General features: G+C 44.1%; 1 protein-coding gene across 1 annotated transcript in view; it reads left to right on the top strand.

The window, feature by feature from the left end:
- The window catches only part of GRK7 (G protein-coupled receptor kinase 7), a 31,368-nt gene that overhangs the window by 3,524 nt on the left and 579 nt on the right, over positions 1 to 27,265 (top strand). Inside the window, exons 2-4 of the mRNA XM_008707788.2 lie at positions 127 to 564; positions 18,213 to 18,487; positions 26,896 to 27,265. The exon at positions 26,896 to 27,265 is cut by the window's right edge and continues 579 nt beyond it. Coding sequence (XP_008706010.2) covers positions 127 to 564; positions 18,213 to 18,487; positions 26,896 to 27,232 — 1,050 coding nt within the window. The 3' untranslated portion in view covers positions 27,233 to 27,265. The remainder of the gene's footprint in view (positions 1 to 126; positions 565 to 18,212; positions 18,488 to 26,895) is intronic.

Below are 27,265 nucleotides of genomic sequence, written 5' to 3'. Positions count from 1 at the left end.
AGAAGCCTGCCATCTTTTCACCTCACCTGATTTCTGCCCTTCCACACCCCGAATCAACCTTGCTCCCTTTCCTCTCCAGCACTTTCTACTTCTACCTCATCCTCGCCCTTTCTTTCTCTCCTTAAGGTATGTGCTGTCCAGGTGAAAAACACTGGTAAGATGTATGCCTGTAAGAAACTGGACAAGAAGCGGCTGAAGAAGAAAAATGGCGAGAAAATGGCTCTTTTAGAAAAGGAAATCTTGGAAAAGGTCAGCAGCCCTTTCATCGTCTCTCTGGCCTATGCCTTTGAGAGCAAGTCCCATCTCTGCCTGGTCATGAGCCTGATGAACGGGGGAGACCTCAAGTTCCACATCTACAGTGTGGGTACGCGGGGCCTGGCCATGAGTAGGGTGGTCTTCTACTCAGCCCAGATGACCTGTGGAGTGCTGCACCTCCACTCCCTCGGCATCGTCTACCGGGACATGAAGCCTGAGAACGTACTTCTGGATGACCTCGGCAACTGCAGGCTGTCTGACTTGGGGCTGGCTGTGCAGATCCAGGATGGCAAGCCCGTCACGCAGAGGGTGAGTGGCTCTCTTTGGTCCCAAGGGTGGGGCACAGAGTTGGAGAGGAGGAGAGAGGGCTGATCTATTCCCCAGGCAAACAGAGCCTTGGGCATAATTCTAATTTCCTTCTTCCTAAAACCCTTATGTTGTCATCTTGCCTTAAGTGGAGTGTTGTAAGAGGATTAGCTCAACTGGCTATTTGGGGGCTACTTTGCTCTCTTTTCCTGGCAGGCACAGGGAGCCTTCTTTGTGAGTTGGAGATGATCTGTGCTTTCATGGTGAGATGGAAAGAGCTGAATCCATAGCGGGCATCTAGTATGTTCCACCAATAACCACCTCCCCAGTGCCATGACCCTGAGTCAACAGAGTCTTGGTTTCCACCTTGGGAAAATTTTAGGGGCTGGGTCCTAAAATTCCAGGATCCTGGCAGGTAAACTTTAATAGGATAAGAAAAAGAAGAAACCTCTAACACTTAGCACATTAAGGTAAATATCTCCTTTCCCGCTGAGTGCAGATGGGGGGTTGTTTTACTTCAGATAGGTGAAATTTTGAATGAAAATGTATAGAAGAGAACAAAAGCAACAGATATCTATTTTGATCAATTTGGTTCAAAGTGGCTTGCAGAGAATCCTTTGATTAAAAGGGTATTAATTCTTTGATTAATTTAGCAATTATGTTAAGTGAACCATACAAGTAAGTAAACTCTCTGGGATTCTGACAGGTCTTTACCACTGAGTTTCTGTGCATAAAGGTGGGAGAAAGCTCAGGAAGACAAGGTCCAAGTCAGGCTCTTAAATATTCACTTGAAACTTTGTTTTTGTACAGTTTCCAACTTATAAGGCAGAGAGGATAATCAGGCAAGGAAGTGAGAAAAATCATGGCAAATTTGGGAAAGTGCAAGTGATTTTATGTGGCTGTAACATAAGGGGTGTTGACAAGATGTTTAGGGTTCAGATCATGCAAAGTCATTGGAATGCATTCTTTTGGGGGCCACGGAGCCATTGAAGGCTTTTAAGAAGGGGAAATGACATGAGTAGATTTGCATTTTTAAAAGACCAATTTGGGTTGTAAATGGGAGGCAGAGGACCTAGTTAAGAGGCTAATGCAGTGGCCCAGGAGGAAATTGTGGATGCCTATAGAAAATAGTAGGATTGAAGATGTGGGAGGAGATTGGCACCATTGGAAAAAGACCTGCTAGGACATTGAGACCAGCTGGGTATGAAGGTGAGGAATAGAGAGGATCTGTAGCTCCAGTGACTGGAAGGAAGAGCAGAACTGTGGAAAATTCAGTGATCGTTGTGTTGTATATGAGACAGGCAGGTAGAGATGTTCCCTGGGCATTTAGACCTATAGGTCTGGTGCTATGGAGAAAGGTCTAGGCTAGATATTGGGATTTGGAGTCGTTGTGACTTGGGAAGCTTCAGGCACCACTGAGTCACGTGGGAAACAATGAGGGAAGAGGACTAGGAATGGAAGCTGGGGGAATATCAATGTGTAGTGGTTGTGGAAGAAGAGCCTTGAAGAGGTAAAGAAATAGGATGAGAGGTAGGAATGACATAATCATAGGAGCTGCATCAGTTAAGGGTTGATTTCAGCGGCACTTTGTAGAAAACCCAAATAGCAGCGGTTTAAACCAGACAGAGGTTTATTTTCCTTATGTAACAAGTAGTGTGGAGATTAGTGGCGCTGGCATTAGTTCAGCAGCTGCAGGATGATGAGATCAATATCTCTGGCATGTTGGTTGGCCTTTTCCATGTGCCATAACCATCTGAATTTGGAAGAGAATCCTGAGCTCCAGGTAAGAATGCAGCCCAGCAGGTATCTTGACTTGGGTCTTGTAAGATCCTAACCAAAGAATCTTGCCATGCCGCGCCCAAACTTTTGACCTACAGAACTGTGAGCTATTAAAGGAAGGTAGCTGGGGGAAAGATTTTTGTATGATAACATCAAAATCAATGAAAAAGATAGCAAGGTGCGGGACATTGTGAGAGGGACAACATTTTCCTTTCCAACAGGGTACAGAATGTGTACCATCTATTATAATAGAACTTGAGGCTGTAATAGAATTTGAAACTCTGGACTTGATTCTTCCAAGTAGCTGATTCTTCCCTAAGTAGGAGCTAGTCATGCTTGGAGGGGCACAGGCCCTTTCAGGCTATTGGGGGACACTAGGTAACACACTTTGGACATCGCTCTATAGGCGATAGGGAGCCATTGAAGGTTTTTCGACAAGAAAGTGGCATGACTGGAGTGATTCTTTAGGAAGATGATTTGGACACTGTGTAAGATGAATTAAAGGAGAAAGAGATTGGGAGTGGGGGACCCACAAGCAACTGCTGGAAGGATCCACACATGAGGTGGTATGGTTGAGGAAAGACCTTGGGCTCTGAACAGTCCTGTGTCCACAGTTCAGCCCCCTGGCCTCTCCCCTAGTCTCCATCAAGACCCACACCTAGACTTCCTTCCCTTAAAACGTGGCTGTCCTCAGTGGAGTGGGTGAGGAGAACACAGAACAACTCCTAGAATGTGGTGACAGAAGGAGGCACCTCAGGGAAGAAAGACCAGGTGGCTCTGCTCAGGTGTGAGAAAGATGGGGGCAGACACACCAGGAAAGGCAGGGATACTTAAGAGTGCTGGCTGGGGAGGCAGAAAACCTGGGTCCCTGTCCCAGCTGTGTCAGTGACTTACTGTCTGCCATCTTGGGTAGGCCTCAAGGCCTCCTTTATCTCCAAGTTTTATGTGTCTATGAGATAGTCTTTGAATTATTTGGAAGAAAAGACTTGTAAATTCAGAAGATTAACATATGGAATAAGTTACTATGATTTACTAGACTATCAGTTAGGGTTCTTATGGGACAAAATGAAGTTACTTAAGAAATGAAATTAATGGTTTTCATACCTAAGAAACTCAGAGGCTTGGCTTGATCCAGGTGCCTGAGCAGTGGATTCCCTGAGAATCTCTGAGCAGTGGAGGGAGGATTCCCTGAGAATCTCTTCCTCTGTTTCCCTGCTCGGCTGTCTTCCATGTTAGCCTCACTCTCACTCGGGTGATCCCCACATAAAGGCCACAAGCATCTCCATACATATCCTCCCAACTGAGCAACCCATGGGAAGAAAACACCTCTTTACAAACAGTTCCTTCACATTTCCCAGGGAAGACTCTCAATGGACAACTCAGGTCACATGCCCAACCACAACCAATTCCACTGGCCAAGATGAGATCGCTGCTGTTCCCAGGAGCCAGGGAGAAGGTCTGTCCCATCTAAATCTCATGGACTGACAGCAGAAGAATGCATTCTCCAAAAGAAAATCAGGATGGAAAAGAATGAGAAATGGATGGCAGCTAGGCAAAAAGAGTGGATACCCCTAGTAACTGCTGTTACCTCCATGGTTTGAAAGCTTTCTGACCCCTTAATCAAGACAGGATGGGATCTAGATCCTTTATAAGAAGATTCTATGAGGTAGGAATACTATTAGCTCCATTTTACAGATGGAGAAATTGAGACTGAGAGAGGTTAAGTTACCCACTCAAAGTTGCATTGCTAATATGTGATATGAACCCAGGTACATCAGATTCAAGGGCACTTACAATTTTGATTCTACCCTGTTAAATTCACACAGAGAGCAGGACATGGCCTATGGTTTTTAATGCTATAAAAGGCTTTTCTCCAGGAAAACTCAGAATAAGTACATGTGATGACATTAGCGTGTCTTCCTCGGTCTGATATGGATACCAACCAGAAGTCCTGTTGAACCTCTGACAGAGTTAAGACTTCAAAAAAGAGCACCCCCACCTACACAAGGAACAATGTGACTAATGTCTCAGAGCCAGCCTCCCACACATAGGCACAATATAAATAAACATGGTCCCAGCCACTGTCTGTGTTCACTTTTAATAAATGTGATAAGCACTCCTGCCTGTTCTCAGCTGACATCTACATGCGTACAATAAAACTGATTCACATCACTGTTTTAGAGACTCCAGGAAAATATAGTAGGAACTTTGGGCAGTGGGGTTCATGCTGGGACTTCCAAATTCCTCATTCTAAGTGGAAAACAGTGACCTTCACATTTTATGGAACATGAATCCTTAGGACGTGTTCTTTTGTCAGAAATGGGAACGAAGTTAGAACAGTGAGCCAAAAGCTTGTGACACATTTGGTTACCTTGTCCTGCTCTGAAGCTTCTGGCCAACTCCTCACATTCAGAGGGACGATGGCTGACAGAGGTTGGGCATCCTATTTATTCTGAAGCTTCTACTGTCCTGAATACAGTGCTAGAGATACACTGAATAAGTGATTTTTAAAGGGTCTCCGAATGTGTTTCATCAAAATTAACACCTTCATACCTCACAATCACTAGGACCCTGCTCCAAAATTCTTTCTCTTTGAGAATTTACTTCTGAGAAATAGGGTAAGAGCCTTTTAAGAGTAGAATTCTGGTTACTCCTTGGTCACACATTGGTCTACCAAAATTATAACCACTATCATTAACTAAATTTAGTTCCTAGTAATTTTTGACCGCTACCAAAACTTCAAATCCATTCTCAAAGTATCTATCACTTATTAAGGGCATTCAAAAATATCCATTAAAGCCTTAGAATTATTTTTAACATCCCTTCATTCAAAAGACGGTCATTTATCCACTCACTCCTTCACTCACCGTGTATGTACTGAGCATTTCCCACGTGCCAGGGCTGTGCTGAACCTAGAGGATAGAATGATGAGAAAAAATGGACATGATTTCCTGCCCTCATGGAACTTAATCTAGTGGGGAAGATAGAACTTAATAATCACTCACAGGAATATAAAACTTCAGTTATGATAAATGCTATGAAGATGTGGTACATGGGGCTGTCCAAGGAGGATTTGTGAGGATCCAAGCATTAACCATAAGAGAAATACAACTTAACTTGATATCAGAGGGACATCAGCAAAGTTCTTGGAGCAGTGTCTTAGGCTGGGTTCCCTGGAAACAGACTTGGAGACACATTTCCATGTAGAAGACTTATTAGGGTGCATTCTCAGCAGATACACACATGAGAATGGCAGGATTGGGCAGATCCATAATGAAATGGAGCCAAGACCTCAGTCAGTCCTTCAACAAGCCCTTGAGTTGGGATGGCCCTTCAGAGTTGTCCCAATAGGGGTCAGAATTTAGGTTTTTGTATGCCCCCATGGGCCAGTCAGTGACCTTGGCTGGCTGCTAGCAGGGGGCAGCTTAGGCTAGGTAGTTGCCTGGGGTGGAGAGCAGGTCCCCAGGTGAGGTGCAGCTGTGAGCCATCAGCAGTCAGTGGTCCCAGCCAGGGTTGGCTACGTAATTTTCCAGGCTCCTCACGAATTGCAAACGGAGGACCCTCATTCAAATACCAGCAAAAAGCTCTCTCATTTCTTCCATGATTAATCTTGTTGAAAGTCTTAATGGTTTTTGCTATTCAGTGTCATACTCCCTTAGGCTTAGAGAGATAGGAGTAAGAGAAGACCCTCATAGGCATCAGGGCCCCACCCAGCAGGTGGGCCTGAGGAAGCATGTGCCTGACCCCAACCCTGAGTCCAGCCCTGCACCTGAGTCCAGGCCCCCACAGGGGCAGAGAGTCACGACCGTTGCTGAGCAGCAACAGTGGAGGAGATAGCCAGGAGCCCAGGGTAGGAGGCAGAAATGTGGCGGGAGACAGGACTGTGTGGGAGTCAGGCTCCATGCCCCAGGTGCATGCGCCATTGTCTCACTGGACTTAATTGACAAGACCCAAATTCAAAAATGTGTGAGGACACGTCTGCACAGCACTGAACCCGAGCACAGGGCACTGTTCAGCGGCACTGGACGGAGACCAGCCTGATCCCAGCAGCAATGGAGGCCACACCTGTGGAGGGGATCTGGGCAGAGTATCACGGTCTCCACTGCAGGTGGCAGAGCCAGTGCAAAGTACCTGTTGGTTTTGGGGGAAATGAAGGGAAGCCAAGAAAGGAAAAGCACGAAGCAAAAGGAAAAGTGGTTAAAATGAAGCTGGAGAGGTGGCAGGGACCATACAAACCTGGCCTTACAGGCCATGTTAAGGACTTTAGTTTTTTGCTTAAGAGCATCACAAAGTCTTTGAAAGGATTTTGCCAACGGGGCAAAATGCTTAGAATTCTGTTCAGAAAAAATTAGTCTGTCTGAAGTGAGAACAGATCAGAGGGGATTCAGGTGGATTATGGTCATTTGTAATCCAGGTGAGAGATGGTAGCAGCTCAGACCACAGAGGGGATGGTGGGGCTAGAGCACAATGGCCGAACTGGGAAAAGATTTCAGAATGGATAGGCCTCAGTGATGGTTAAGGGAGTGAGAGAGGTGCAAGGCAAGGAGGGGTGTCAGGGGTGATGTATTAGGTGTCACAGGTACAGACCTGGGCCCTGAGTACAGGGAACCAGGCACACAAATGCTTGCCTTTGGAAAGCCCCAGGACAGGGAAGAGACTGACAGTAAAAGGGCAGTGAAAATACACGTGACCAAGCTGTCCACATTGGGTGCACAGGAAGGGCACCCAGCCTGACATAGGATCCCTGTGCCAGGAAGGGCTTACTGGAGGAAATGACAACCAAGTTGAGATGTACAAGGCAAACAGAAGCTAGGCAGGTAAGGAGGAAGGAGAATGGGCTAGGCAGAGGGGTCAGCGTAGGTCTGGTCCTCAACTGAGGGCAATTCTGGCCCCCAGGGGACTTTGGCAATCTCTGCAGACATTTTGGTTGTCATGATGGGGGATATGCTACTGGCATCTAGTGGGTGGAAGCCAGGGATGCTGCTAAAAGTCTTACTGTGCACAACCCAGCCCCCACCACAAAGAACGGTGCAGCCCACAATGTCCATACTGTCACGGTTGAAAAATCCTGCCGAGCTAAAGGCCTGGAACGAGAGGCCTGGGGCTGAGGCACAGAACGGAGTGACTCTTCTGCTTAGAATGAGGAGTCACAGGGTAGGAAGAGGGTGACAAAGGGTACAGCTGGAGAATATAGCAGATGTCAGTCCCTAGGGGGCCGGAGGAGTGTGACAAGGGCATTCGAACTCAGCACCTAGAGTGTTGGGGAGCCATTGAAGGCTTTCAGGCAGGAAAACGACAAAAAGCAGCCTTGGAAGGACATTCAGGAAGAGGGAGCCAGGATGAGAGTAAACTGAAGGGAGTGAAGCAGAGTGCCTGGGATCTGGAGGGCCCTGGCAGCACGTTGTCCAGGGAATTGTAGGAACGACGAGAGAGACCCAGGAGATCTACAGGGGCAGCATGAGGGGACTGGCATGCAGGATGATATGATCAGGGACCAAAAAGTTGCATCATCGTTGTTGATATGGACACATGTTAGAAGCTCAGAGCGTCCATTCAGATCAAGTGCAGCTGATGAAATATGGTCCGCGGGGCCAACCAGAGGGAAGGAGTGTGTGTGCCAGTCCCAGTTCTGCCACTTCCTGTGGCTGCTGTGTACAGATGTGCAGGCTGACCCCTCACATGGGGCGCCTGGCCGTAGGGACACTGAGGACTGAGGGCCAACCCACGCTCTACACGCCAAGCCATGCAGAGTGCCTTCTTCTAATTGGCACAGACGTGCCACTTAGTCTGGCCATAGCCCTGCACTTGACCCCAGGCAAGTCATACCTCTTCAGTGAGGCTGGTTAATACCGCCTGCCTCTTAGGCTTGATGAGAAGATTAAGAAACAAGGCAGATAAATGCCTAGCAGAGGGTCAGCCCTTGGTAGGCACTCAAGGAATGATTGCTCTGATTATTCTACCAGAAGCCAAGTTCCAGACCCCTCAGTTGCAATCCGTTCTGTGGCTCTGTTTCTGCCTCACCTGTTGGCACTGTAGCTTCTCGGGTGACCTTTGTATCTGTGCTTTGTTCTCTGAGAGGCACAGGGAGCCAGCAGGACCCCAGGGCTGCAGTTGGTGCCGTGGGATGGGGGCGCACAGCTCCCCTCTAGACTGAGCCAGGCAGGAACATGCGGTTGCCTTACTTCCTCACATCTTAGAGACGCTATGGAAAACATGCCTAAGCCCGCCGCTGGAGAGATCCAGGGAACATGAAACCACCAAAGACCACACTCTAGTGAAAGAATCACAACTATTGATCTGTGCCCACGTCAGGCCCTGCCTTTCAATCTGAGGGAGTCTTAGAGGCTTTGGAGTTTTTCTTCTTGTGTAGCTATCCTGCCCCAGATAAGCGGAACCCAGACCTGGTGACCATGGTCTCTAACACCTGTTGAGGGCCGGCTGTGTGCCAGGCTTTTGGGAGGCACTCAGTGTGTTTTATCGCTTTAATCCTTATCATGGCCCTATGGCGTAAGAGCTCTGAGGCTCCGAGAGGTTGAGTAACTGGCTGGGGGTGACCAGCTAGTAATTGGTAGAGCTGGCATCCAAACCACAGCAGAATGACCCCAGGCTGTATGGCTGTGGAAGGCATTATTGCAGAAACCTGTCTTTTGGATCCTTGCAGGGTCTTTCTGAAATGGGTGTCCTCCCAGGGGTGTCAGAAAGGCCAGGAAGCTACCTCTGTTGAGGCTCCTGCTGCACCTCGGAAGTGGCTGGCAGAAAGCAGACAAGGAGCAAAAGCAGGCACTCTGGAGGCTTCAGCCTGGGGCTGAGCACGCAGGCGGAGCCTCGGAGCTAAATCCCCTGGGGTCTCCGGCCGCATTCCTCTGAGGTCTGCAAAGGCCACCGCTTAAAGGCGCAGAGGAGCAGCTGGGAACAAGAACAAAGCGGCCAGGCCCCCCTCGGAGGAAGGAAGGAGCGAGCCCCAGGAAACAGCTGATAGCGCTAAGCTCAGCTTGTTTTTTTCCTCTGCTCAACAGTTCTCCTGCCACGGCAAACAAAAGATGTACATTCTGATTCCCTCTTCTGTTTGGATTGTGCTGTCGAGTGGATCTGGTTCGTGATGAGCTGGGGGGAAGAGGCATCCGCAGGCAGTTTCTTGCTCCGTGGGCCAGTTTGCTGGGCCACCACCGACAAATGCAGAGGGCTTCCTTTTCTGCATCTTTCTCCCCATCTGGTCATCAAATCCAGCTTGGCTTGGACACATCAGGGGCACAATGCTGGCATTTCTTCTAATGAGTAAGCTTGCCACCTTTTCAGATTCAGTGGGAGGTGGAGGTTTACTGGTGACCTTGACCTTGAAGGACCTGCAACATACACATGCCTGCGTTCACACACGCACGTTTTCATGGATATATAAAACTATTAAGATGTGAACTGTGCCCTCTCAATCCCACTGAAAGGCCCCTCCCTATTCTCAGCACCGCCAAGGTCACAGTCCACTGCTGTCCAGAGTCACATTGGGACTGTTCAGAGGGCAGAATCTGCTCAGCCCGGCCCTGCCACTCGACTCCCATGGGCCCAGGGGTAAGAGTGACAACAGCTACAGGGTCAGTGGAAGCCAGCATCCAACAGCAAGAGCAATGTAAGGGGTGTCTGCACGGGTCTGGACAGGCTGGCTCTGATCCTGAGCCCACCCTGCGGTGTTCACCTTCCTCAAAGTTTCAACGCCTGTAGGTGTCCGGTGGTCCTGATGGGCCTAAGCAATACACATGTGGTGACTGAAGTAGATGGACTTCTTGCTGCCCCCTGGGGGGCAATATGGAAGGAGGCCTTATTATTGACTTCCTAAACCCTGTGAGGTCTGATGCTTGATGCCCTGCAATGCTGGGTATACCTTGTTTTGCCCGAGCAGGTGTTGACTATGTGGGTCCATCAAAAGGCACTATAAAACACAAGCAAAACAAAACGAAGGAAACAAAACAAAAAACATATACAGAAACCTCCCCTAAGAGTTTTGTTGCTGCTGACACTTGGGTGATCCCTATGGCCCTGGCAATGGCAGTTCTGGTCGTATAGACTGAAAGTGACTGTTTTGATGACACAGAGACTGATATGTGGAGGCTCTTTGTAACTGCAGGAGTTAAACTGAGCTGTGAGAGGTCAGCGTGGTTGGACCCTGCCCCATGCTGTTTGGCCCGTTCTCTCCTCCCACCCCACTCTGAGGAGGCAGTTCACATGCAGAAGACAAATGGCATAAAGGGCAGGCAATTAATTTTTTCAGCTGGAGGCTGCGATGGAATTTGGGTGCTTAGAGTCTGGCGTGCGCCTCTAATTCCATTCTTCTCTGTGAAATACCTCCACTCCTTAAGGAGGTGGTGCCCTTCAAAATTCCATCACTGACATTTTCTGTCTTTAGGGCCAAGAGGTAAATTTAGTCCTGAAAATTATTTGGAATGGATCTAAAGCTGCCCTGCATGCTGTCTTGTGCTCTTTCCATTACACCAAGAGGCTATAGTGCCGTAAAGATGGCAGGCAGATTCTTCATTTATTCATTTATTTACCTCTGGAGGGAGCAAGGTGGTCCTGGAGCATAGCTCAGGATCTGGTTCCCTCCCTCCTAGCAACCTCTGTAGTGTGGAGCAGCCCAGCCAGCCTGATTAGAAGAGATACAGGCAAAGGATGTTGGGAAACAGGGAAGGGAAACAGCTTAAGCAGGAATGGACCAAGATGAGGTCTTGGTCCTTGACAAATGGGGAGATGGAAGGAGAGGACTCTAAGGAGAGAAGAGAAGTCCTGAAGGGAACTTGGGAAGGTAAGAAAAAGCCACATGACCTACTTCTATAGAGGAAGTGTAATGTAGTGGTTTAAAGTACAGACCTGTGTGTGAATCTTGGGTGGGTGACCTTGGGCAAGATTTAAACCCTCTATAGTTCAGTTTTCTAATCTGTAAAATGGGAGATAAAATAGTTTCCATCTTATAGGGTTATCATAAAGATGAAACAAGAAATTCACATAAAGCACTTGAGAAAATATTTAGCATGTAATAAGCACTTAGTAAATATTGTACATTATTATTTCCAATTTTTCCCCTAGCCTGTGTCTCACATCCTTTGTTTAGGACCAGGCATGTTCTCCACTTTCACCCTATACCTTCTACTGAGCAACTGATGTTTATCTGGTGTCCTGATTAACTATTTAGTTGCCAAAGTCACTCGCCTCTGAAATCTGCTCCTGGGAAGGGCGCCACACACAGAGCAAGCTCACAATCAGTGTTGCTAAGTAGAATTTACCAAGCACCACCATCTGAACTGCAGTTGGATGTTGTTTGTAGTCTTTCTTCCTGCTTCTCCCACCCCAGCAGAAGAGATTGAACCAGAGAGAAGCGGGATCCAGGAACATATAATCCAACTGAAAGTTGTAGAGCGTGAAATACTATGTAAGGTGGGGAGACCACAGTCCCCTCCCCACCTTAGCTCCCAGAATGAGAGCAAGCAGGCTGAACCCTCTCAAGTGGGGTACTGGAGCATCTCTCTCTCTGGGGAAATGGAGTAGCCTAACACAAAAGGCCTGTGGATACTCACAGGTGGGGTCCCCGCTGAAATGGCTTGGCAGGATTACCCTACAGTGAAGCCCATCAGTTGACAAGCTTCTTGTCAGCTTTTTGGTGTTACCTTCGTAAATATGAGTAGTCAAAGATCATTTGTTGTTTGAAGAAACCCTCCAAAATGAAAGACAAACATGCAAAAACAAACAGAAGAAAGAAGCTTATAGAAAGTAGGAACAATGCAATGAGTAGAATGGAACATTTTAAAAAATGTATAATTAATATCTTATGAGATTTAAGAAGAGATATTGCATCCATGAAGCAAGAACAGATGCCAGAGAATGAGGAACATTCAGAGAAGAAAAAGGACATTTGGAAATAAAAGATTCATAAATAAATTTGCAGAACAACATGGATAAATCTCAAAAACATTATGTTAAAAAAAGAAATCAGGGGCGCCTGGGTGGCACAGCGGTTAAGCGTCTGCCTTCGGCTCAGGGCGTGATCCCAGCATTATGGGATCGAGCCCCACATCAGGCTCTTCCACTATGAGCCTGCTTCTTCCTCTCCCACTCCCCCTGCTTGTGTTCCCTCTCTCGCTGGCTGTCTCTATCCTGTCGAATAAATAAATAAATAATCTTAAAAAAAAAAAAAAGAAATCAGACACAAAAGAGTATCTACCATACAATTCCATTTACATGAAATCCAAGAACAGACAAAACTAATCTATGGTGATAGAAATCAGAAAGTGGTTGCCTGGGATGTAGAGAGGAGAATGGACTAGAGACACAGGGAACTTTCTGGGTGGATGAAATATTCTATATCTTGTTTGGTCAAATGATGGAGAAATGACTTTGGGAGGACAGTGACCAAACTATATCTTGTTTGGGTGGTATTTATGTGGGTGTATTCAATTATCATCCAAAACTTATTGAACTGAATCTATGACCTGTGCACATTATTCTATGTTAATGATATTTTAATAAAAAACATTTCCAGAAATGAAATTTCAGTAGAAGCATTAAGCCTCTAGATCTAGCTATTAATTCACAGGAAATACAAAGAATAGAGGAACATGTTAAATGACACCATAAGGATGCAGCCAGCAAAATCTGACCTGGGGCACTTTAGAATTTAACCATCTTTTCCAACAAAATCTTCCAGAGGGCTGGGGAGGCAGGCACATGAGGAACTTATATATTCACAGAGATTTAAGAGACATACCAGACAGTGACACTGTGTGAACTTTATGTAGATCCAAATTTAAGCAAACTATTTAGAGGACAATTTTATAGGATAACTGGAGAAGTGTAAACATGTCCAGATATTTGATGACATTAAAGAATTATTGTTATTTTTAAAGTGAGATAATGGTATTGAGGTGCTTTGGTTTTGTTTGTTTGCTTTTAAGTGGCCTTATCTTATAGAGATTCATAGTGAAATACAAATGATATGATGTCTAAGAGAGTCTGAGCCAGTGGGAGTGGGTAGGGGACACAGATGAAACAAGACTGACCATTTGTTGATAATTGTTGAAGCTGAGTGTAGCATATGCTGGGTTTATTATTCTAGGCTCTCTTTTGTATATGTTTGAAATTTCCCATAATAAAATACTTTAAAAAAAAATAGGAGAGTTGGGGGAAAAATAGAGGAAGTCTCCTGGGGAGGGGGGGGGGAAGGAAATCCTAGAAAAAGACAAAGAGAAGGAAAATAGAAGCAAAAGATAAGAAGCAGAGGGGATAAGTTCAGGATTTTCAAAAACAAAAAGAGAGGAAAGAAAATGGAAGGGAGAAAATGATCAAAGAAGTAATATGAGAAAGTTTCCCAATTCTGACAGCCATTAGATCTTGGATTCAGTGGCCTGCCAGTAGCTGGCATCATCAATGAAAAAAGCCCCACACCAAACTACATCATTGAGAAAATTCATCAAGTTGGTGTACGGGCCACAAACCTCACACACCTTCTTACAGTCTCTCCCTGCCTTTTCTCTCTCTCCTGGGCAGCATCCTGTTGGCTCCACTTATAGGCCAAGTTGGTCATCCTCTTTTTAGAATTGGAGCAAATATACTGTGCAATGTGAATCCTGATTTCTAGCAAGCTGCTGAAGGTCTGGATATCTGGAAATACAGACAAGTTAGCTTTTGGATAATCCTTGACTAATGGAAATAGGAGATGGGAGGAAGCTGGGTATATGGATTTCCCCCTTCTTCACTCTCCCCTGCAGTTCCTCTTTATGACCCTTGTAGAAGATTCTATTCTGCCTGATGGACCAGCAGGCACCTGGTAACACCTGGCATTGCATCCCCTTTCCTCACTCCTTTTTCCCTCTGCATTTTTTAAAAAAGATTTTATTTATTTACTTATTTATTTATTTGATAGGAAGAGAGCACGAGCAGGGGGAGCGGCAGGCAGAGGGAGAGGGAAAAGCAGACTTCCCACTGAGCAGGGAGCCCACAACACAGGGCTGGATCCCAGGACCCCGGGATCATGACCTGAGCCAAAGGTAGATGTTTTACTGACTGACTCACCCAGGCACCCCCTTTCCTCTACATTCTGTTATGGAAACTTTCAAACATACAGGAAAGTTGAAAGAATTTCACAGCAAGCACCTGTATACCCATTACCTACCTGTTTACCATGAACATTTTGAACAGCTTTCTTGAGATATAATTTAAATACCCTAAAATTGACCCATTTAAAGTGTACAATTCAATGGGTTTTAGTATATACATAGAGCAATGCAAACATTATCATGATTTTAGAATCTTTTCTTCACCCCAAAAAGAAACCCTCTACCGTTTAGCAGTCACTCCCAGGCCCTTGTCCCAACCCTAAGCAACCAATAATCCACTTTCTGGCTCTATGGAATTGCCTATTTTGGACATTATATATAAATGGAAACACAATATGTGGCCTTTTGTGTTTGGCTTCTTTCACTTAGCATAATCTTTTCAGGGTTCATTGATGTTGTAGCATGTATCAGTACTTCGTTCCTTTTTACGGCCAAACAGTAGTCCATTGTAAATCATTAATATTTTATTAGATTTACTTTATCACATGTCTCTCCATCTGTCCATCCCTCTATTGATCCATTAATCTGTCTTACATCTTTAATGTATTTCTAAGTAGGCTTATTCCCCTTTCCCCCCAACCCTCAGCACCTTTGCTTTGCACACCTCTCAAATAAAGCTCATATCACATGGTCACCTTAGGTACAAAGGAGGCTGAGAGATGGAGTGCTCAGCCTTCTGACCTCTCTGGTAGAAGGATACAAGGGAAAAGGGTGACTGGGAATGAATTTTTGCTATTTCAGCATACAGTGTTTCTCAACCTCATCCACATCTCTTCCTCTAGTCTGCCCTCCCACCATTGCATCCCACAGATCTTGTGTTCCAGAAATGCCAAATTCCTTAAAGCTCCCTGAACACCCCACATTACTTCTGGCTCTATCTCTTGCATGTGCTCATTAGCTGGCTAGCCTTCTCTGGGAGACCGATTCTTCCCTCATGATTCAGCTCAGCTATCGCTCTTCAGTGAAGTATCCCCAACACACACACACACACACACACACACACACACACACACCCTCCGGCTTCCCTGTGCTTGTTTCATACTCTCATTACGGCATTTACCCTACTCTATTGAATTAACCTTTTGACCTGTCTCCACCAGCCTGTAAATCCTGAAGGACAATGGCCAGGTATCATAGGTCTTGGTATGCCTAGAACTCCCTGTAGGGCCTGGCTCAATAAATATTGGTTGGACAGTGAATGGAAAACATCTAGTTACCATCTTTACTGTTGTTTATTTAACAAACATTTTGTTGGGCGTGCACCACATGAGGCCCTACATAAGTTCCAGGGCCTCAGGGGAGTGAGTTGAGTGAGACTACATCCTGGGCCTCAGGGAAGCCTGACAGGACCTTTCTGTCTGGACAAATGCAAAACTGGAAAAGATGCCAGGACAACAGATGTAACCTGGGACTGTACCGGGCAAACCAGAACATATGGTCACCCAAATTATATATCAGCTTCTGTGAAAACAGCAGTGCCATGCTGACTCATGCTCGGCCTGTCAGACCCAGTCATTTCCAGAACAGGACAATTACTTCTCATTAGTGCTTGGGTCATATATGCTTTTCGTTGTTTTTACCCATGTAGAAATTATCCATGAAATTTAATATTCCTAGGGCATTATATATATAGTGCATATAAAAACAATTAGAAAAAAGTCACCTAATAAACAACTGAAAACACTTTCCAACCTTTTTTGATGTCCTGGAATGCATGTTTGTAATCACTGTGTGAAATCCATTATATATATAAACTTGGTATTAACAATAGACTGTATCTAGTCTGTTGTCTTTATTGATGGGCATTTGGAGGTTTCCAGCTTGTGACCATTATGAATAATGGAGCTATGAACATCTCAATGTAGATTCCTTTTTCTTTCTTCTGAGTCATTTCTTTGAGGTATATACTCCAAAATGAAGTAACCTGATCGAAGGAGAGGAACAGTTGGTACATGTTATTTTCCATGACTCTGTATCTTACTGCTCTCCTAAAAGTCGTCAATGTACAGAGCACATCTGTTTCTCACAACTCTGCCAATAATTTATATAATCAGTTTTATGCACTAATAGAAGCTTGTTGTCATTTTACGGTGTTCTTTGAATTTTTCTTTTTTCTTTTCTTTAAAGATTTTATTTATTTGAGAGAGAGAGAGAGCATGAGCAGGGTGAGGGGCAGAGGGAGAAGCAGACTACCCGTTGAGCAGGGAGCCCAACGCAGGGCTCGGTCTCAGGACCCCAGTATCATGACCTGAGCTAAAGGCAGACACAACCAACTGAGCCACCCAGGCGCCCAGGTGTTCTTTGAATTTTTAATTGCTGCAGAGGTATACATTATACTTTAACCAAAATGGAAAACATAATGTGTTTGTGTGTATTCATATATATGTAATTACAAGATATATATATTCATTAAATATTTATTGGGGGCGCCTGGTGGCTCAGTTGGTTAAGTGTCCAGCTCTTGGTTTTGGCTCAGGTCATGATCTCAGGGTTGTGGGATCGAGTCCCATGTGGGGGTCTGCACTTGGCCTGGAGTCTGCTTGGAATTCTTTCCCTCTCCCCAGCCCTCTCCCTCTGCCCCTCCCACTGTGCACACATGTACACTCTCTCTCTCAAATAAATAAATAAATAAATAAAATCTTTTAAAAATTTTGTTGAATTAATGAATAGATTAAAATAACACTTTCACAAAAAGACAATAACTGCATGATTCCACATACATGAGGTACCTAGAGTAGTCAGATTAGTAGAGGCAGAAAGTAGAATGGTGGTTGCCAGGGCCTAGGGAGTGGGGGCAATGGGGAGTTGTTGTTTAATGGGTATAGAGTTTCAGTTTTGCAAGATGAAAAGAGTTCTGGAGATGGAAAATGATTATGGTTGCACAATAATGTGAATGTACGTAATACCCTTGAACCGTACATTTAAAAATTACTAAGATGGTAAATTTTAAGTTATATGTATATATATATGTATAAATATGTATTTTTTAACCCAATGGTCATTTGGCATGTATTGTCAGTAGAAATGTGCCTACAAAATAGAGTCATGCATGTTAAATGAAATTTCACGTGTGGAATTTTTTAGATTAAAATGACTGTGCTAATTTTTCAATGCAGGGACAGGAAGAGATGTGCAATATTAATATCATTATATAGCAAAGAGAGTAAGAATCACAACCCAGATAATATAATGAACATTCAATATTAACAATAAAGTGTTCAACCTTTAAAAAACCATGCATCTAATTTTCTATTACCTGTGGATAAAATGCAGAGGCAGAACTTAGGGGAATCACAGAGACATCCTCTTGAACTTTTCACCTTAATGATGAAATGAGGGGCTAGGTGACTCCCCCATTTCAAGGGCAGCCTCATCTGTCCCTTTATTTTATTTATCTTTCTATATATCTATATTTATTTATTTGCCTCCATGCCCACATGGACTCATGACCCTGAGAAGACCTCTGCTGAGATCAAGAGTCAATTGTCTGAAGCACCCAGGCACCCCTCGTCTGTCCCTTTCATAATGCACTCCAGCTAAATCCTCTTTACGTCTCATTGGCCAGAATGGAAGACAGGGCCTGCCCCAATTGCACCAGAGAATGCTAGGAAAGCAGAGGCTAGAACAGGTTAGACACATTTCCACCCCAAAATACTTAGGATTCCCTTAACAAAGAAAAAAAAAAGGAGAAAGGGTATTGGATAGGCAATCAGCATCGTCTGTTACACTCACATTAGTGTTTTTGTTTTGTTTTGTTTCTTGTTTGGGGTGTTACAGGCTGGAACCAATGGTTATATGGCTCCTGAAATCCTAATGGAAAAAGTGAGTTATTCCTATCCGGTGGACTGGTTTGCAATGGGATGCAGTATTTATGAAATGGTTGCTGGACGAACGCCATTCAAAGATTACAAGGAAAAAGTCAGTAAAGAGGATTTAAAGCAAAGAACCCTGAAAGAAGAGGTCAGATTCCAACATGATAACTTCACAGAGGAAGCAAAAGATATTTGCAGACTCTTCTTGGCTAAGGAACCAGAGCAACGTTTAGGAAGCAGGTAAACTACCATATATCAGAGGTGATTAGCAATGTCAGCATTGTCCACCGGGATCTGGAAAATACTTTGGATTAGTGACTAGGCCTTGGCATCAAGTATTATTATTTTCCTAAAATTTGCATATTATATGGTTAAGTATTTCCGATACTATCAAACACTGTGAGCACTTAATGTGGAACTATCTCACAGATATATTTTAAAGTACAAAAGTGAGGTGCAAAACAGCATTCGTTGAATGAAAGAAGGAAAGAGAGGAAAGAGGGAAGGGCAAGGAGAGGAGAGGAAAGGAGAGAAAAGAAAAGAAATCTATAATTCAAATAGTTGCATAGAATATTTTGGGCAGAGTATACAAAGAATGTGTATGACTGGTTGTCTCTAATAGCAAGAAATTGGGGGGGAGGTGGTGCCTGGGCGGCTCATGTGTTAAGCGTTTTCCTTCGGCTCAGGTCATGATCCCAGGGTCCTGGGATTGAGCCCTGCATCGGGCTCCCTGCTCAGTGGGAAGCCTTCTTCTCCCTGTCCTACTCCCCCTGCTTGTCTCTCGCTGTGTCTCTCTCTGTCAAATAAATAAAAATCTTTAAAAAGAAAGAAGAAAGAAAGAAAAGAAGAAAGAAAGAAAGAAAGAAAGAAAGAAAGAAAGAAGAAAAGAAAGAAAGAAAGAAAGAAAGAAAGAAAGAAAGAAAGAAAGAAAGAAAAAGAAATTAGGGGCAGGTGACAGGGATGCAAATGATTTTCACTCTATGACCCCATAATCTTTTGAATTTTGAATCATGTGAATAAATGATTCAAAAATGAATAAAATTAAGTACTGGGTTGCCTGGGTGGCTCAGTTGATTAAGTGTCTGCCTTCAGCTCAGGTCATGATCCCAGAGTCCCAGGATGGAGCCCCACATCTGGCTCCCTGCTGGTGGGGGCATCTGCTTCTCCCTTTGCCCCTCACCCGGCTCGTGTTCTCTCTCTCTCCCTCCTCAAATAAATAAATAAAATCTTTAAAACAAACAAACAAACAAAAATCCCATCAGTACTGATGGTTATAGCTCTGGAAAGTTCTGCCCCTTTTAAATGTCTCTGCAGGGGCGCCTGGGTGGCTCAGTCATTAAGCGTCTGCCTTCAGCTCAGGGCGTAATCCCAGGGTCCTGGAATCGAGCCCCCACATCAGGCTCCTCCTCTGGGAGCCTGCTTCTTCCTCTCCCACTCCCCCTGCTTGTGTTCCCTCTCTCGCTGGCTGTCTCTCTCTCTCTCTGTCAAATAAATAAATAAAATCTTTTAAAAAAATAAAAATAAATGTCTCTGCAAGATATCAATCAATCAACAGGTATTTAGTGAGTACATATAATATTGCCAGGTATGTTAAGTACAGTTGATGTTAGTTTTGAAGAAAGTCGAGTTTTATTGCTTACGTGAATGATAAGTTCAAGATATTTTAGAAGAAACAAAATAAGTAAAAGCTGACCTGTAAAAAGGCCCTTGGCAATGGGTGACTCGGTTATATAGAGAAAAAAACAAGGGCTTTAGACTCACAGACTTAGACTCAGATCCCAGGTCTGCATGTCATTTTACCTCAAGCAACTGAATTACTTTCTCGGAGTCTCAATATCCTCATGTATTAAAATGGGGGATTTATGGGAGTAATGATTAATTTTATGACAATTTGACTAGGCCACCATACTCAGATATTTGATCAATTATTCTAGATGTTTCTGTGCAGGTATTTTTAAGATAAGCTTAATATGTAAATGAGTAGGCTTTGAGTAAAGGAGATTATTCTTCATAATGTGGATGGGTCTCATCCAGTCAGTTGAAGGCCCTCACAGAAAAAGACTGACTTCCCTGGGAGGAGAGGGAATTACCTTCGGACTTGAACTGCCACTCTTCCCCGGGTCTCCAGCTTGACAGTTTACCTTGCAGGATTTGGACTTGCCAAACCTCCACAATTGTGTAAGCCAGTTCCTTAAAATAAACCTCTCTCTTTCTTTCTTTCTCTGTTTCTCAACCTCTCTCTCTCTCTCTCTCTCTCTCCATGTCTCTCATATACATGCACACATATTGCCAGGGAGAAAAAACTTCTCCTCTACCTTCCTAGGTTTGGAGGCCTGTAAACTAAACTGATAAAACAGAGATTAGTAAGAGAAAAGACAGGTTTTTATTTATGCACATATACACAGAAAAAATGTGACTGGGATCAGTTAGAATTATAGACCATCTTAATAGGGGAAGGGGAGGAGGAGAAGGGTACTTGCAGGAAAACAAGTAATTTCTTAGAATTGCTGGGGGGAAGGGCACTTATGGGAGAACAAATGACTTTTAGGAGAGATAAATGGACCCTTAGGAGGATAGATGGGAGATTATTATAATTTTGTGACAATGTCTGTTTACGTGTGGTGCAGACTTCTGTCACTCGTGGTAAGAGTCAATCTTTCCTGTTCTAAAACTCCCAGAGAGAAGATTTATGAGTTGAGTTTTGGGGGGAGTCTCTGCTTCTACGCAAATAAGGGGAGTTCAAAACCTGTATCTTTTGACTTGCAAATGCCTTCAGCTCAAAATAATTTTTATGCTACCGTGTTACATTCTGGACCCTTTCAACATCCTGTTGGTTCTGTTGTTCTAGAGAACCCTGACTAATACAGTGGAATACTTTGAGGTTTAAATATAACTTATGTAAAGTTAGATACAATGTATGTTAGGACTCATTCAATAAGTGATAGCAATTATTACTAATTTGTTCTAAGAGAGATATCAGATAATATTTTGACTGAACTATGAGCTTGAATGTCTTAAATTCTTAGATTCAATTTTCAAAATTTAAAAATATATACAAATATGAAAGCTACAACATGAAGTAATATGACTGATTTTTACTATTATCCCTGAATGTAAGCAGTAAAATTACCCCCAGTCTTCCAAGTAGCTGGTAGTGAAGGTTCTAGAACAAGGCTGCCTTAATTCAAACTATTTGAGTATGGTGGTAAGCTTTTAATTTGCGACCTCATTTTTTTTTTTTAAAGATTTTATTTATTTATTTGACAGAGATAGAGACAGCCAGCGAGAGAGGGAACACAAGCAGGGGGAGTGGGAGAGGAAGAAGCAGGCTCCCAGCGGAGGGGCCTGATGTGGGGCTCGATCCCAGAACGCCAGGATCACGCCCTGAGCCAAAGGCACACGCTTAACCGCTGTGCCACCCAGGCGCCCCTCATTTTTGTTTTTTTAAATAGCGAAACAAAATCCATTTGCAATAACTTTCAAAGCATGACAGATACCAAACTACCAAATGAGTATTTTGAAATTCGACGGAAACTCTACATTTACGCGAAGTAAAACATGCAACTGATTTTCCTGTGTAGATTCCAACGGTGTTGCATTAGTGTGGTCAGAACAGGCCGTGTCATGATAACAAGCAAATCCCAAAGTCTCCGCAGCTTGAAAGGAAGGGAATTTTTTCTCCCTCGCACAAAGTGCGTCCGGGTACAGCAGCACTCCCTTCGGGTAGCTCCCTTCGGAGCAGAGACTCAGAGAGCCGGGCTGCATCCATCTGACAGCGGCGCTGGAGCTCCTGGCTCCCAGTCGCTGCAGCAGAGAAGAGAGCACAGACGACCCAGCGGGGCTTTGTACTGCCTCAGCCCGCAAGTGCCCCACTCGCGCATCGCTTACACTCACTCGGGTTTGCCCGGCGCAAGGTCGAAGGGTCTGGCTAGTGCTGTCTTCCTTGTGCCCAGGGAGGAGAGGAGAACCAGAAATGGTGAGCCCTGACCATCTCTACTGCCTGGGTTCTCAAGTGCATGGAGTCTAAGAGGGCAATACCAACAGTGGCGGGGGCCGCGAAGAAAGCAGCCTCTTCAGATGACCTCCCTGAAGGGAACACCGCCCGCTTGGTATGTTTGATTGAAAAATCTATCCAATGCCCTATAAACACACGTTGGGTGTATAAAGTGAAATACTGACAAACTTCGTCAGGAAAATGCCACCTTAAAGCCCTGGATCATCGCCTGAAGCTGCTCCATCAAGCAAAACCTTTTTATAAAGCATCTATTGTTGTGACTGTTTTGAATAAAACGGTTTACAAATTAGAGAAAAGGCATATAAAAATCAGCTGTTCAGTACAAGAGAAAACCTTCCAACATTTTCATTTCAACTCTCTATACTTTTTTAAAATTCAAATGAGATAATGTTTGATTAATTTCGTGGTGTCCTTCAAAGCCAAGCAAATGCCTACACGACGTGATACACAGCAGAGACGTCAAGTGCCCCCTCCCTCTTGCATTCAGAAGCATTTGGAATAAACTTTAAAACCCTGTGCCTTCTTTAGACATCACTGAAAGGATCTCCTCCTTTGTCTTCATAGGTCTGTGAGTTAATTTTGCATAGAAAGCGAAAGCTTTTCTGAGCTTCGCACAAGGGCTCCAGATAGGGTTTATGATGTTTTCTAATAAAATAAAAGCTGAAGACCACTTAAGCATTTTGCAGGTTTTCTTCTGATCAGTCAATGCAGCAGAACAAGCTCAACTAACCATGTGAGTCTCTGACCTAAGTGCTTCTCCAACACATAATTTCATACCAATACGTACTGTGCTCGCAGACCAAACCCCACAGAGTGGTCATCGCATATGGTCAGGTAGTATCTTTTCCTCATTGACTGTTATAAGAAAATCCGTTGTAGGGGCACCTGAGTGGCACAGCGGTTGGGCGTCTGCCTTCGGCTCAGGGCGTGATCCTGGCGTTATGGGATCGAGCCCCACATCAGGCTCCTCTGCTGGGAGCCTGCTTTTTCCTCTCCCACTCCCCCTGCTTGTGTTCCCTCTCTTGCTGGCTGTCTCTATCTCTGTCAAATAAATAAATAAAATCTTAAAAAAAGAAAAAAGAAAATCCATTGTAATCTCAACGTGGGTTCAGTAACACAAGAGCTCCTGTAAATGCTCAAATCAGCTGGAGACATCTTCCTACAGCTGCCGGGTTGGCTAGTGCAAAAGATGTTGCCTCTATCAGTAGCCTCTGCTATTTGTCCAAAGTGCACTGCCTAAGGATGGCAAAGAAGATCCCTGCGTGAAGCTGCCAGGGCAAGATTCAAGAGTCAAATAACATCCATGCTATTTCTAATTGCAGAACTGAGGTAGGAGTCATTAGTGCAAAAGATAAAGTGATCAGATTTGCAGTGGTCCAGACACTGAGTAAACGGAATAGGGGTTGGAAAGCCTAGCCTTTTGTTATTAGCATCAGCAACCACAGACATTTAGTGAGAAAGGGCATAAAGCCTGGGCCCTGCCCTCCAGGGTCATCTAGTCGGGGTGCTGAGGAACATAAAGAAAACCTTTAGTGGCCTGTTGTTCCCTTATCCTTTGTGAGTAGTTGCAAAAGGGCTGAAGTGCCATCCCTAATGGGCAAACCAAGGCTGTTTGGGCCTATTGTTTGAGGTGTTCCTTGAGAATTGTTCATCCTGATGTCAAGACTGGCTTGGCAAGTTTCTCAAGGTTACTGAGCCCCTGGGCACTCTTTGTGTATCCAAGTTAAAGCTGCTCAGAGTGAGTTTAAACTGCTCTTGACCTGTGGGATAGTGTGTTCATGCGTCCTGATGACCATCTAGGTGGTACAAGCTCCTTCCTCATGGCACCTGGTCCCATTCCAGCTCCTTTGTTTCTTTGGGGCACAGAAGTCTTGGGGTTCATTACTGATCTACATAGATGGAATTCTAGCTCTATCCTTGTTCTGCCACATTTAAATTTTTTTTTTTTTTAAGATTCTATGTATTTATTGGAGAAAGAGACAGAGATAGCGAGAAAGAGAGCAAGAGCAGGGAGGAGAGGGAGAAGCAGGCTCCCTGCTGAGCAGGGAACTCAACACAGAGCTCAATCCCAGGACGCTGGGATCATGACCTGAGCCGAAGTCAGACACTTAACCAACTGAGCCACCCAGGTGCCCCTCTATCCTGGTTCTGCCACATTTGAATTTTATCTGATACCCTCCCCATCACCAAAATCTGCTACCTTAAAATGGTGAATGTTGCCATGTAAATTATACTTCAATAAACCTAACTTAAGAGAAAAATCCATCTTTGAAGCTTTAAATTATCTCAGTAGCCCTCCCTCAAGGCTCTGACTCTACAGGATGTAAACCACACAGACATTGGTCAGTAGGTTCTAGTAGGTGGCAAGCCTGCGTTTTCCTTCCTTTCAATCGATGGAGACTTGGTGGCTTTGGGAAGAAAAGAGACACCTTGTGGTATCTCATGATGCAGTTCTTCATACCTGTTTTTCAGTTGGGTCATGATGAGATAAGTCCAAGGAGTCCTGCATCAGCCTTTCTGGATGGGGCTAGGCCTGAACCACAGAACATCCCAGGGAATGGCTGGACATCAGATGCCTACAACTGGATTTCTCTTTTCCATACTAATATTTGATTACAATTTTCCTTTGCAAAATTCACCTATGTTTTTTGGCTTTTTCAGATGCACAGCTATTTATGAATGCAGAAGCAAGTAAAGAGGTTAAAAGAGGTTAAAAATACAATGAAAAGACAGACAGGCATTGTTGTGATGGTTAAATGTGATAACATAAGTGCAGAGCTTAACTTTATGTTAGCTGAGAGTAGGTTCTGAATAAATGCCAGTTATTAGTAATGTCATTACTGTGTTTAGAACCTGTTAGATAGAGTCCTCTGCAGTAATTATCTGATACAGTAGAGCATCTGTAAGGGGGTATATGGGAGAAATCCTCAATCCTTTTCCTAAAAGCTTTTTGGTAACTGGAATAAAAGTAAAAGGAAACCTATGAATGTGATGAATTTTTACCAAGGTTGATTTATGACAGAAATTGACTTTTCCCTAAGGGAAGACATTTCTTTTCTTCTTCTTCTTCTTCTTCTTTTTTTTTTTAAGATTTATTTATTTATTTGAGAGAGAGAGACAGTATACGGGGGAGGGGCAGAGAGAGAGAAGGAGTGAAAACATCAAGCAGACTCTCTGCTGAGTGCAGAGCCCAAGGTGGGGTTCAGTCCCACAACACCCATGCCAAAATCAAGAGTCGGACACTTAACCAACTGAGCCACCCAGGCACCCTCCTACAGGTAGACATTTTTTTGTCAGACCAACATATCTATTCACATAAAAGAAAAAGGAAAAAATCATTTGAATCTGATGCCAAAGTACAGCCCCCTTTTTATTTCTTTAAAACCTGACTTAAGAGGAACCAAGAGAAATGTGCAGTAGGCTGTCCCTAGCATGGTCCCCAAAGATCCCCACTTCCTGTTATCCACACTCTTGTGTAATCCCTTCCCTTAAGGTTGGGCTGGACTTATTCATCTGCTTCTAACAATATGGCAAAAATGATGAGATGTCATTTCCAAGATTTGGTAGTAAAAAGACTGTGCCTTTTATCTTGGGCTCACTCTCTCTCTTTCCCTCCCTCTCTCCCTCTCTGATAATTTGCCTTGGGGAAAGCCAGGTGTAAAGTTATAAGGTAGCTTTGTGGAGAGACTCATATGGTGAGGGATAGAGACCTGCCAATAACCATGTGAGTGAGCTTGGAACCCCTAGCCCCAGTTGAACCCTCTGATGAGACCACAGCCCTGAGGAATAGCTTTACTGAAACCTTATGAAAGACCTTGAGCCAGAGACCCCAGTAAAGCTGTTTCTAGATTCTTGACCCACAGAAACTGAGATAATAAATGTTTGTTGTTGTAAGCCACTGAATGTCAGGGCAGTTTGTTACACAGCAATAGATAACTGATACGAGAGGTTACATAATTGGGAGCATACATTCCCCCCCTTCCCCCTTATTCTAAGGCAAATACTGGCATAATTTCTAGCACAAGGAAGGAGGGCTTCATAACAAATAACCATAGTCTTGAGCGTTGAATGTATGCTCATTCATGCTACTAAAAATTACTAATGGATTTTTTTAAGTCTTTAAAAATATTGTGGCAGTTGGGGGAGGTTGGTGGAGCTCCTAAAAATCATGTCATATGAAGACTGAGGTGATATGGGTGCTGTCTTTTAGAATGTGAGTGGAGCTGTGTGGGAATAGACATGTTTCCCTTGTTCTATGTGACCCTGAAGGGTAGAGCAAAATGCAATGACTGGAAGTTACAGGCAAGCGGGTTCTGGCCCCACTGAATTTTGCTTGTATTTCCACAAAACACTAAGAATAAAAGTCATGTCAACTGTTTGACCCTAAAAATTAGATCTACATTTGAAGGTTATCTGCAAACAATGAAAATGCTACTGTCTGCGTAAGCTGGAATTGTGGGTGATTTTTTTAAAGTTATTATTTTTCCAAATTATTCTTTACGTTGTTATATTGTCTTTGCAATTAAAATGAAATGTATTACAGGAAAAGAATGCTACACACTTCGTATTGTGAGAACATTTCCTGTTTTGGTTTGTTACTGTGTCTCAGGCTGACTATCTCTTTTCTTCACAGAGAAAAGTCTGATGATCCCAGGCAACACCCTTTCTTCAAAACCATCAATTTTGCTCGCCTGGAAGCTGGCCTAGTTGAGCCCCCATTTGTGCCAGACCCTTCAGTGGTTTATGCCAAAGACATCGCTGAAATTGAAGATTTCTCTGAGGTTCGAGGAATCGAATTTGATGATAAAGATAAGAAGTTCTTCCAAAGATTTGCAACAGGTGCTGTCCCTATAGCATGGCAGGAAGAGATTATAGAAACGGGACTGTTTGAAGAATTGAATGACCCCAACAGGCCTGCAGGTTGTGGGGATGGTAATTCATCCAAGTCTGGTGTGTGTTTGTTATTATAAGTTGTTCTCTCCACCAGATGGGCAGCAGGAATC

Source organism: Ursus maritimus, unplaced genomic scaffold (assembly GCF_017311325.1).
Source record: "Ursus maritimus isolate PB19 unplaced genomic scaffold, ASM1731132v1 scaffold_20, whole genome shotgun sequence".
NCBI classification, from domain to species: domain Eukaryota; kingdom Metazoa; phylum Chordata; class Mammalia; order Carnivora; family Ursidae; genus Ursus; species Ursus maritimus.
Note: the sequence above shows the minus strand (reverse complement) of the source record. Positions and strands in the feature narration are given on the sequence as shown.